Source organism: Sebastes fasciatus, chromosome 19 (genome assembly GCF_043250625.1).
Source record: "Sebastes fasciatus isolate fSebFas1 chromosome 19, fSebFas1.pri, whole genome shotgun sequence".
Taxonomy (NCBI): Eukaryota; Metazoa; Chordata; class Actinopteri; order Perciformes; family Sebastidae; genus Sebastes; species Sebastes fasciatus.
The window spans coordinates 6702377-6714646 of record NC_133813.1 but is presented as its reverse complement, the minus strand read 5'-3'; the positions used below and the strand labels follow the sequence as shown (position 1 = coordinate 6714646).

General features: G+C 39.7%; 1 protein-coding gene across 1 annotated transcript in view; it reads left to right on the top strand.

Moving 5' to 3' along the window:
* megf10 (multiple EGF-like-domains 10) overlaps nt 1-12270 on the top strand; it is a 43246-nt gene that overhangs the window by 16874 nt on the left and 14102 nt on the right. The window contains exons 6-8 of the mRNA XM_074618486.1: nt 9480-9726; nt 10322-10442; nt 11800-11936. Of these exons, the coding sequence (XP_074474587.1) occupies nt 9480-9726; nt 10322-10442; nt 11800-11936 (505 nt within the window). The remainder of the gene's footprint in view (nt 1-9479; nt 9727-10321; nt 10443-11799; nt 11937-12270) is intronic.

Sequence of the window (12270 nt, the reverse complement as noted above, 5' to 3'; positions counted from 1 at the left end):
GATTTGTCAAGTATTTAATACTCTTATCAACATAAGAGTGGATAAATATGCTTCTTTATGCAAATGTATTTATATATTTATTATATGAAATCAATTAACAACACAAAACAATGACAGATATTGTCCAGAAACCCTCACAGGTACTGCATTTAGCATAAAAAATATGCTCAAATCATAACATGGCAAACTGCAGCCCAACAGGCAACAACAGCTGTCAGTGTGTCAGTGTACTGACTTGACTATGACTTGCCCCAAACTACATGTAATTATCATAAAGTTGGCATGTCTGTAAAGGGCAGACTCGTGGGTACCCATAGAACACATTTTCATTCACATATCTTGAGGTCAGAGGTCAAGAAGGGACCCCTTTGAAAGTGGCCATGGCAGTTTTTCCTCGCCAAAATGTAGCGTAAGTTTGGAGCGTTATTTAGCCTCCTTCATGACGAGCTACTATGACATGATACCAATGGATTCCTGAGGTTTAATCTAGTTTCATATGATACCAGTATCTTTACTCTAGCTTTAAAGCTGAGTCCGCTACAACCTAAAAATCGCATGTTGCGTTAAAGCGAATTTGCGTTAACGCAATCTTTGGATAGACACATAAAACTTGTTAGTATTTACATTCATTGTCGGTTTGGGTCTGCACATGGGAATTTTTGATATTAAGAAAAATATAGATTACCACCCGTCTGATCCTTTAAGGTCTCATTAAGGTGAAGTTGAGCCTTTTCAAACTTTCCCATTGGGCCTAAATACTGTTATTCTAACTCAACTAGGTTATCCTACGTTGACTCGTTGGTTACACCACCACATCATGTTTCCTGGGTTTAGTGTCTCTTCTTCTTAATCTTAATCTCTTCCTCCCCGGTACCCACTGGTCTGTGTCTCTTGGACAATACATCATCGCAGTCAGTCCACAGATCAATACCAGGCTGAAGGCCAGACGGACCACCTGAGACGTGCTCTGTCACTATCAGTGTGTGATAGAGTCGCTGCTGATTCTCCCACTGACTGATATAAAATGTTTTGTTGCTATGTGAGGAAACATATATCAATATATACAGTAACATAGCAGCGCTCTAATCCATGTGATTTTACTTGAAATGATGGATTAAAGGGAGAACTATACTATATATGTTACTTTGAAAAAGCAGCATATTGGGTCAGTCACTACATTCAGCCTCCGTTCTTTCACCGCCTCCTTCAATAACTTTAATTTCCTCAAGAGCCACCAAAGACTCGGACGCATTGACTGCGTTTTTCAGGTCAGCGGGCCCCAACAATATGTCTGAGGATCAATTGGAGGCCAAGAACAGGAAATGGGGAAGGCAGTGTTCATGCAGGGAAGCAGTAATAATAGGAGGAGAAAATTGTGTGGAAGGAAATGACCTGGGGCGCTGGAGCTTGTGATTTAGTACACATGATAAGTTACAACACAAGATGCTCAGGAGGAGGCCTCAAGTTCAGCTGAGAGAATACAGCACAAACAACAACATCATGTACTGTATATCTTACAGAGCCTCTTCTTTGTGTGTTTTAACCAAGGGACCTACAGTTCTTCAATTCGTCATGCTTTAGTGACATGATATCGGTCTTCACAGCACATTTGTCGCATTAATCTTCTCCAATATATCACGCTTTCTAGTCTTCATCAAACTGGTCTTATATTGAGCCCCAGACTGACAGATGTTATCAGACGTGTCAAAAATATCACTGATTACATCACTAAATGACACTGTCATTTAAATAATTAAAATATTGAAACATTTCCCTTAAACCCCAATTAGTTGGTAAAATATGTATTATTTTCCTTGTCTTCTATCATTTGATAATAAAATCTGCATTCATTTTACTTAATTGCAATTTTTTTGTATCAAATTTTTTTTTTTTAAATAGTAGTAAAATGTCAGAGACGTATTTGTGAACTTTCCAAAAAATATGTAATAAAATATGATAAAATGTCAGAAAAATTTCCAAAATGACATAGTAAAATGGAAGAAAAACATTGGTAAAAATGTCCCAAAAATATTAATAAAATGTCAGAAAGATGTCAGAAAAATATTGGTAAAATGTCTGAAATTTGTAAGAAAGGTATTAGTAAATTTTCCAAAAAAAACTGTAAAAGAAATTGTAAAATGTGAGAAAAAATTACAAAGGGAAATAGTAAAATGTCATAAAAATAGTGGGAAAATGTAAAAGAAAAATATTATTAAAATGTCTGAAAAATATTAATAAAATGCCCCAAATTTTTTCCAAAAAAGATACAGTAAAATGTCAAAAGAAATTGTAAAATTATTGAAAAATATTAATAAAATGTCCATTTTTTTCCTAAAAAATTATTGTAAAATGTAAGAAAAAATATTAGTAAAATGTCTGAAAAATATTAGTAAAACCCCCAAAGTTTTTCCAAAAAGATTTTGTAAAAAATCCAAAAATATTAGTAAAATGTCTGAAATTATTAGTAAAATGCCCAATGTTTTTCTAAAAAATAATTGTAAAATGTCAGAAAAATATTAGTAAAACGTCTGCAAAACTACACCCCTTACCTCTCCCAGTGTCACACAATTACCCCTGGACTTTGTGTGGATCATGTGAACTTTAATTCAACTTGACTTTGACCCAGATCCTGCTTCTTCAAACTTCTCTTTTTGAGTTTCTCTGGCCCTCTCAGTTCACAGTTGGGTCAGGGTTTCTACCCCCTTTGGTTTCTTTCAACACCTATTCTCCTGTCCCTGAACACTGTACAGTCTTGCAGTGTTTAAATGACTTTAACAGACGATGCATACATATTTTACACTCTAGTCCACATTCCAGATTTAAAAGGCAATTCTTGTGACTAAATGAAACCTAAAACGTGCGGGAGGAAGCACAGATGGAAAAAGAACAATGAAGTTGTATTTCCAATTACATATATACAAGTATCTTTGATGCCTCAGAGGTGTGTATGTGATATTTCTTTCCTCAGAAAAAGCTCACATTTATATTTTTTTTGTGTTTTTGTTACATGAACAACTCAAATTAATTGAGTCTACCAGAGATTCCAGTCTTTCATAATGTTTAAAAGACACAAGTTTGTCTTTCACACCTCCAGTTTGTAACTCAGTCTGTCTGTTATGTTTGTAGTTTCAAAGCCCAGACTAGAGATAACACTGGCACCACTTTGACCTCATCAGGGTTATTTTCAGATTTAACAAAGCTCCTCCAGAGCCACAGAAGGCATAATACAACGGTTTTCTAACCATGACAAAGTAGATCTTGGTTAGTAAAACTGGTGGTGTTCCCCTTTAAAAATACACTTCTTTGTTTTGCTGTTGACACCAATAAGGACATTTTGCAGTTTGTGAGTGCTGTTTATAACATCGGGGAGGGCAGCTTAGACAGGCAAACCGATCATTTGTGGTTAGACAGTTGTTGGGGCTATTAAATAGGCGTTATCAGTTGCTATAAGCCCCATAGATTTGGGCCGATAGGTGCCTACTACACCCACTAGTAGGTTTTATCATCTATTCAAATGGTAGATCACCTGAAACAAGGTATAAAAGAACATAACAGCGACCTCTAGCGACCGTATAATTATGCAAAACAGACCGGAGACCGGAGTTCGCATCCCGTGTGAAACCAACAATGCTTAGTTGTCTTCGTGTTCATAGTTATTTTAACCCAAAACACTATGTTTTTTCCTAAACTTAACAAAGTGTTTTTGTGTTGCCTAAACCTAAAGAAGTTGTAGTTTTGTTGCTTAAATCTAAAGAAGTTGTAGTTTTGTTGCCTAAACTTAAGAAGTTGTAGTTTTATTGCCTAAACCTAAAGAAGTTGTAGATTTGTTGCCTAAACCTAAAGAAGTTGTAGCTTTGTTGACTAAACCTAAGGAAGTTGTACTTTTGTTGCCTTAACTTAAAGAATTTGTAGTTTTGTTGTCTAAATTGAAAGAAGTTGTAGTTCCGTTGCTTAAATCTAAAGAAGTTGTAGTTTTGTTGCCTAAACCTAAAGAAGTTGTAGTTCCGTTGCTTAAATCTAAAGAAGTTGTAGTTTTGTTGCCTAAATCTAAAGAAGTTGTAGTTTTGTTGCCTAAACCTAAAGAAGTCTTTTTGTTTGTGTTCAAAACGTGACGTTTCATTCAGTGTTACGTGTTGCTTTTAAGTTTCACTTTCACTTTTACAATGTAGTAGGTGTAGTAGGCCCCTAATGACCCACATCTATGGTGCTTATAGCGACTGATAACGCCTATTTAATGGCCTGATAACAGTCGTATCGGGTGCAGCGGTGTTGGTTCTTTGTTTTACCAATTTAAAAGCTAAAAGTTTCCTTGTGTAAAGACGCTGGTTTAATGGTGAGATTATTGTATAGTGATAAATAAAACTCTGGAGGAGGACAGCATGGAAAACTGGAGGAATGCTACAGATGTTCTTTCTCACTGGGAATCCTGCGTATCAGTGTGAAAGGCGTTTTTCTGTTCCCATGAGTGCACCATGCCTGGTAGACTGGGTAATCACTAAATAGATGGAAAAACATCCCGGTCCCAATCCCTCCCCAGTGTGGACAGCCTGAGCTGAGCCAACTCTCAGCAACTGGCAGCTCAAGTTACTGGTTTAAGGCTTTGTCTCTCTTCTTGACTAACAATTTTCCCCCTCGGTGTGAGATACATCTTTATGACTTGTTGTGTCTACATGGATACTAAAGAAGATACATGTATGCAGACGTTTTCCCCGTCGATCTAGTTTTGTTCACTGCTGTAGATAATGACACAGCCTTATGACCGAAACCCTGGCACAGTGCAGTCTTTTTTGTTCACAGCCAAGTTGAATAGGCCGATGAAAGAGAACAGTCTGTTCTTCTGCAAGCATGATGAGGAGCCCCGAGCTCCTGGAGTTTGGCCTTTCTTCAATCTAGGTCAGGTTTCACAAAGGTACCAGGATGGCAGATTTGAATGCAGGAGGGTTTTTACGTGTGCATCTTATTATCCCTAATCTCCTCCTCCTCTTTGTCCACCAACCCTCCCCCCCTTTCGGTCCTCGCCACTGTTTTGTCACACAGCGAGCCAGACTGCCTGAGGAAAAGGAAGTACCGTATGCGGTTTTCAGGTCAGAGTGAAGCAGGCTAATGCAGGAGGAATAAAAGGAGCCTGTTAATCACTTGAACAACTTCAGGATTGTGGAATGGTTGGAGATGTTGCTCTGCATGCCGGGCACACAAACACCGGGTTGTGTTTATGTAGTAGAGGAGAGGATCCTGAGCGCAAAGGAAATTCATTGTTAATTTAACAAAAAATATAATATATATGAATAATTATGGCTTAAGACAATAATGTAAGTTACCAAAACCTAAATAAAAAAATAAATAAAATTGAGTTTGACAAAATTTATCTCAAAGTAAAGCTAGGGAAGGCAATTTATTTTCGAAGAATTTTTTATTATATTTGTTGAAATTGTCTTAACATCCTGACAGCAATCAATAAATCAAAAAAAGTTTAAACTGCAGGAACTTCCCCCCGAAACTACAAAACCTTTTGAGGAACTCACTGTGTTTTGACTAGGGATGCGCCGATACCACTTTTTTTCAGACCGAGTACGAGTACAAGTTCTTACATTTGGGTACTCGCCGATACCGAGTACCGATACGAGTACTTCTCTGTGCCAAAATACCCTCGTTAACAGCCAGCTGGAGGGTGTGAGTGACACACGGCAGGCTGGGGAGTCCCGCATACGAGACGGTGCGCCGTGGACAAAGGGCTCGCTGTGCCGTTGTATCAGAGCCGTTTTGCGAGTACGAGTACATGAGCACGGTATCGGACGCGATACTGGTAGCGGTATCGGTGTATCCCTTGTTTTTACCACAGGGTTCAGGGTCTAAATTAAGATCCAGGGACATTTTACAGGGCCTTCTTACTCCCCCAAAAGGCCCTGGTCGGGGGCAGTACTTTCTGAACGATTGGAGACACACACACAGCGTTGCTGCTTCAACGGCTTCAACTTGTGTACCGCTTCATTCATAAACAAAGAAGTACTCTAGTATCGATTTAGTAGGATGAGGGGAGAACATTTTTCTTTGTCTGATAACATTAAAAGCAAAGTTAGGCCCTGCTGTCAGCCTCTTGACTCATTAAAAATCAAAGAGAGAGAGCGAGAGATGGAGAGAGCGAGTTGAGAGGGCGAGCAGTAACGTTAGAAGAGGGCGACAGCGCTGTGGTTCTGTGAATGAGAGAAAGAAAAGCTATTTTCTGATTGTTTCACGGTGGTTACGTTCTAAAGCACAAATAAATAACCCTCAACAGATGATTTACTGTCGAGACAGACGCTCTTAGCTTCATTTTCCTCCTCTGCATTACATTCATTACATCCAACGTGCATCAGTAAATATATGCAGCCGTAAATGTTGTCTCAGTGAGAGAAAAAACAACGTGTTTCTGAGATAAAACAGGCGGACGGACACGCTGAACTGTAGGCTGCAGAGTGTGTTTACCGCCGTGACCACCAGCAGCTCTCGTCACATGTCATGTTTGCTTTTTCATACGTCAGAGGATTCATTTGCTGGTGGAAACGCGGACATCAAAGGGCTGAGGGAAACTTTTAGTTCCTTGAAAAGTAGTTCTAGGGACTAAAAAGTCCCAGGAACTTTTGGTGGAAACCCGGCTACAGATGCAGAAAGTAAATACTAAGCAGACACAGTTAGAGACTGGTGAACATATTGGAGCATTTAGGGGCTTAAGTGCCAGGTATGTTTCTCAGGAGTCGGTGGAGACCAAAACAGAGCTAAAAGGAACGTGGATATTGGGCTTACATTCATCAGGTGGGCACAAACACGACTACAAATTAATTAAAATGTTGCTCTATTTTGCTTTGCTTTATTTTTATTTTTTATTTTGTATTCTTATTTTTTATATTTTATATTTTATATATATATTTTTTTTTTATTATTATTATTTTTTTTTAATGCAAAATAATATTTTTTTTTATGAAAGAGAAGTTTGTACTATTGTTAAGAAATTTAGAACCATCAATTATTGATTTATTGATTGATGATTTTTATGGCATTTGTGCAAACTGACATTTTTGAAATAGTCAGCTTTTCAAGCTTGTAAGGATTATAACATCACCCCTTTAAAATGGAATTTCTTTTGAATTTAGTTGCACTCTTATGTATGTCTTTAATTTTAGTAGTACTCTAAAAAGTTGAAAAGACCTCAATTAATTTAGTATTTTCTACCTCGAGTCCCTCTCTGCTTACTGTTGCTCATGAAGTGACAGTGCATCTGCTCTCTGCTCTACACCTTAAACACACATTCGCAAAGAAAGTCACATCTGTCCATAAACCACGAGGACACCGTTACTGCGATCACTTGGTTTTTACTGCCCCTGCCGTGTGTATATTCTAGTCGGAGCAGTGAAACCACAATCAGCTGCAGAGGTCAGTCGCAGCCAGCGGGATCTCACAGAACAGATGGGAAACCGTTTTTATTATTAGCAGACGCGCTGTGCTATTAGGATCGGAGGTGAAGATCTGGAAAGCGTTAGCCAGCAAAGATTTTTGACTGAGGATTTACCAAAAATACTCAGTAAACAGTAGTCTAATAAGAAACAAATATCTTAACTCAAGCTCCACTTACTAGCTTTTCTGGTGCGAAAACATGAGCAGTTAGACAAAGGTTGTAAACAAACCCACAGGTTACTTATGTGGCGGAGAAAACAAAGGTGAAAGGTTAAATTATGACCCAAACTGTCTGTTATAAACAACCCTCACAGTGTACTTCACTACTACACTACTGACCTACTGGACTTAGTGTGTAGTTCAGTCAGCCACATACTTGCCAACCTTGAGACCTTTAAAAAAAAAAAAAGGGGAGGATTTCAACACCAAAATTAGAGCTTCAGAGACTTTGTTTCCTGCAGACTGGTGACTTTTAAAGAATGAAATTACCCAGTACACGGCAACAGCATTTTTATGTTAAACTTTTACTTTAATTTTACTTTTAATTCTCAGGAAAGAAAACTGAATAATTGACCCATCTGGCGTGAATTTGTTTTAATCTCTGGCATAAGCTAATATTCAACCGTTTTTATTGTTTGTTGTTTGTTAAATAAATAAAAACTGATGAATATGATATGATACTAGAGATTCACACACCTAAGGGGTGAATTATTCAGTTTTCTTTCCTGAGAATTAAAAGTAAAATTAAAAGTAGGCCTATTTAACATAAAAATGTGGTTACAGTGTACTTAATATTTTGTTATATTCAGTCTCGATAATGCAGGAATCAAAGTCTCTGAAACAAAAATTTTCAAATCCTCCCTTTTTTTTGACGTCTCAAGGTTGACAAGTACGAGTGTAGCTGTGAACTCGAGTCGACTACCTGAGATTGCAGTTTTTGTTTCCATGTTCCAGTAACTTAAACACAAAATGTGTCTTTTACAGGAATTTTATCTATGAATGGAACGGATGTTTGTCCTTTGTTTCACATCCCCCGTGCATATGTTTTGGCCATTTTTCAAAGTGTCTTTTTAGTTTGTAAAATATAACATAAATCTTGCATTGGAGCAGAAATATGACCGAGGAGGCTGACGGAGTTTGTTGAGCTCATGCTTTGATTGGTGCCTTGAAATAAATCAATCAATTGGTGACAAATTGTACAAATGTTGGCCAAAACTATAAAAATAAGACCCAGTAATATACACAGTGTAAGTAATGTAGTCGCTATCTAAACCTTCAATTTCTGTCTTTTTTGCTGGTAAAAAGAATTCACTTTCCCCTGAACTCAATATAGACTTGTATGACGCAGACTCCCGTAATGAAAGGTCTGGCAGTCTCTGTAAACCTTTTCTGACTCCCTCCTATTCTGCCCCTAGTCATCACCAGGCGCTGGCAAGAAGTGACGCGACGAGATGAAAGACATCCAGAACTAAACAACACATTCTCAGTTTTTACCAGTTTACTGCGGCTACGCGTGGTGAAGCTTCCATTGCTAGCGGTGATGGGAAGGCCAGACACATGGCAGAGCTCGCTCGTGTGTATATATGAGGTGTGGTCTGATTAAGGCTGAAAACCGACAACCCAAAGGTTGATGAGGTGGGTTCAGGTCGTAGCCCGCCTGGCCGCACAGTAATTGAGACTCTGGCTGCTTGCAGATGGTTTTCATGTCAGTGATACGGAGCCAGGAGCTGATTGAGGATTGATGATGTGGTGGCACGGAGCTCACTGTCAAATCTCAACATTTGGTTCAGGTGGCGCTGTGGCTCATAAAAGGATTAACATGTAGCCTAAATAAGGTGATTTGGAGCTTGACCATGCGAAGTCTTAGAAGTTATCATGTTGAGCCACAGGGAGCCGATGCAAAGAGGCTCATCAGAAACTGAGAGAGAGACTGAGACCCGAGATCCCGACTAACGTTTTTTTTTTTTTTACCATTTCACAAATGACAACTTGTGAAACAAAATGAACTGAATCTTGATCTGAAATCTTCTTTTCCTTCATCTCCCCCTCAGCTTGTGACAGTACCCGCTGGGGTCCCCACTGCAGTAACAGATGTCAGTGCCAGAACAACGCTCTGTGTAACCCCATCACCGGAGCCTGTATCTGCACTCCCGGGTACAGAGGCTGGCGCTGCGAGGCCCAGTGTGAAGTGGCCACCTATGGAAACGGATGCCAGCAGAAATGCCAGTGCCAGAACGGAGCCGCCTGCCATCACGTTACCGGAGAATGCAAGTGTTCACCAGGATACACCGGAGCTTTGTAAGTTGGGAGGAGAGAGTGTGTGAGAATCTGTTTTCCTTCTCTTATCCCAATAGTCCAGTGCTCGTAGTGGGGTCGGTACTCAGAGGTACCAGCCGTACCAGCACTTCTGCATTTTACTCCTTGGCGTACCGTGATTTTTTCTTGTGTACCGGAACTTCTCCCAAGCTGCCGGTACTCTTCGCTGCATCTCCATATTAGGCTCTAATAATGCAAAGTTTCGTGCATCTCCAACATCTTTTCACGGGTCAAAATCTACGCTTATTATGTATGTTATGTTCATTTATCAACCAAAAATCCCAACCATTGGCTGGTTCCAGCTTCTGAAATATAAGGATTTGCTTATTTTCTTTGTTTTATATCCTTTAAATGAAATATCTTAAGGTTTTGAACTGTTGATTTGATGACATTCAATGATAATCAGTTAATTGAAAATGTGATCAAAAATGAATTGATATTGAAAATAATGGTTAATTGCAGCTCACTTTTACACATCTCAAGCAAGTTTTACGATTGTTATATAAACAAAACTTCCGTATGTGACCTTTTAAAAATGACCAATATTAACCGGATGCTGTTTTGTTTTTCCTCATAGCTGTGAAGACCTGTGTCCGCCGGGTAAACACGGGCAGCAGTGTGAGGAGAGATGTCCGTGTCAGAACGGAGGAGTGTGTCACCATGTGACTGGAGAGTGCTCCTGTCCTGCAGGATGGATGGTACGCCTGTTGGTTTCAACTCATTATAGAAGAATCGCTTATTGTCCTTTGTCCTCCCAGTGATCTTCTAAGAGTGTGGAGAGGCACAATGCATAACATGAGCAAAATCACCTAAAATGAATAAACAATATTGTGTACAAAACATGGGAAATCCTCAGACAAGTGCTGCTAGTGTCCATTGATAACATGTCAGTATGGGCTGGACCAGAGGAGAGCAAGTCATGATATGAGTCAAGTAATGAGCAACTCCATTAACAGATTTGATAAAGTTAAAGGGCCAGTGTGTAGCATTTCTGGGATCTGTTAGCAGAAATGGAATATGTAAGGGATAATGTACAGCGAGCCGGTCATTGTTGTGAAAGAATCCCCGACAGGGCGATGCCGTCTCTCATCGCCTTGAAGGGGATTCTTTCACAACAATGACCGGCTTGCTGTACATTATCCATTGTACACAGCTACTTACTTAAGAAATCAATAGTTTGACACAAAAACGGTCCGCCAGAGTCCGACATCAGAGCTGTGCCCATAGCAACGGTCTGTTATACAGAAATTACAGACCACAGAACGTCGTAATCGACCAATCAGAATCGAGTATTCAACATAGCCGTGTAATAATGAAGTTTATAAATATAATCACTTGAACCTGAAAGAATTGTTGTGTTTTCATTAGATTAGAACGGGCCCTTCTACATAGGGAGCGGGTCCTATTCACAGAATCCGACATACTGTACATGTTTTTACAGCAGCCCAGAACGGACAAACCAAACACTGGCTCTAGAGAGAGCCTTTCGCGTTTTTATGTTACCTGAAGGCCACCATAGTTCTCCGACACGCTGCTGAGTGCGAAACCGTGGTACCGCCAGCCGCCGTGTGACTTCAGTTGGTGCTAAAGTAGTGTTATTATGGTAAGGATAACCTCTGAGCGAGGCGAACAACCTCACCACAGTTCTGCACTCGGGGGCTCACGTTACCGCAGTCTTGGAAAGGGAGGAGTGAGCGCAGAGGTACTCAGTTGGTTGCAATCTGCAACCACATCACTAGATGGCGCCAAATCCTACACACTGTCCCTTTAAAAGGCTCACAGAGATGCATATCAGTCTCCTTAAATCGTTGTCTTGATGTCATAATGTGAAAGGAGCTCTGAAGAGATTGGATTTGAAGCTATAGACTACAATACAGAATAGAGGAGTTGTATCCATGATATTTTCCAAGGATACATAATACATAACAATCATGAGTTCTCTTTTTCAGGTCACACACATGAGCAGTCCTAGAAAGCATAAAGGCATGTATTCAAAGAGTTTAAGGTGCTCACATGATCAACATGTAATGTTCCTGTTGTCGTTGCTGTGTGCAGGGTACAGTGTGTGGCCAGCCGTGTCCAGAGGGGAGATATGGACAAAACTGTTCCCAGGAATGTCAGTGTCACAACAACGGCTTCTGTGTGTTGTCCACTGGACAGTGTCTCTGCAGCCCCGGATACACAGGAGAACGGTAAGAGCAACCTCTACAATACACCACACAGTAAACAGCAGTTTGGAGCGATAGAGCTTGCTTTCGAAGGCACTGGATACATAACAGCATTTCACACATATATTTCCAACCAACAAGTTCATAGCTGCTTTTGACAAGCTTCCTGCGCATATACATGTCTACAAATATCGAGAGAGAGCTTCTCTAGGAAATCATATTGGTATCATGATGGTGCAGCCATAATTTAAATGATGAATGGCGAGCATGTTTCTGTTGTGTAAACTGCTCGTAAACCCCCTTATTGTCAATCTAGCTAGGGAAGTCACCCATCTTCTGAATGCTCTAGGTCTCTAGT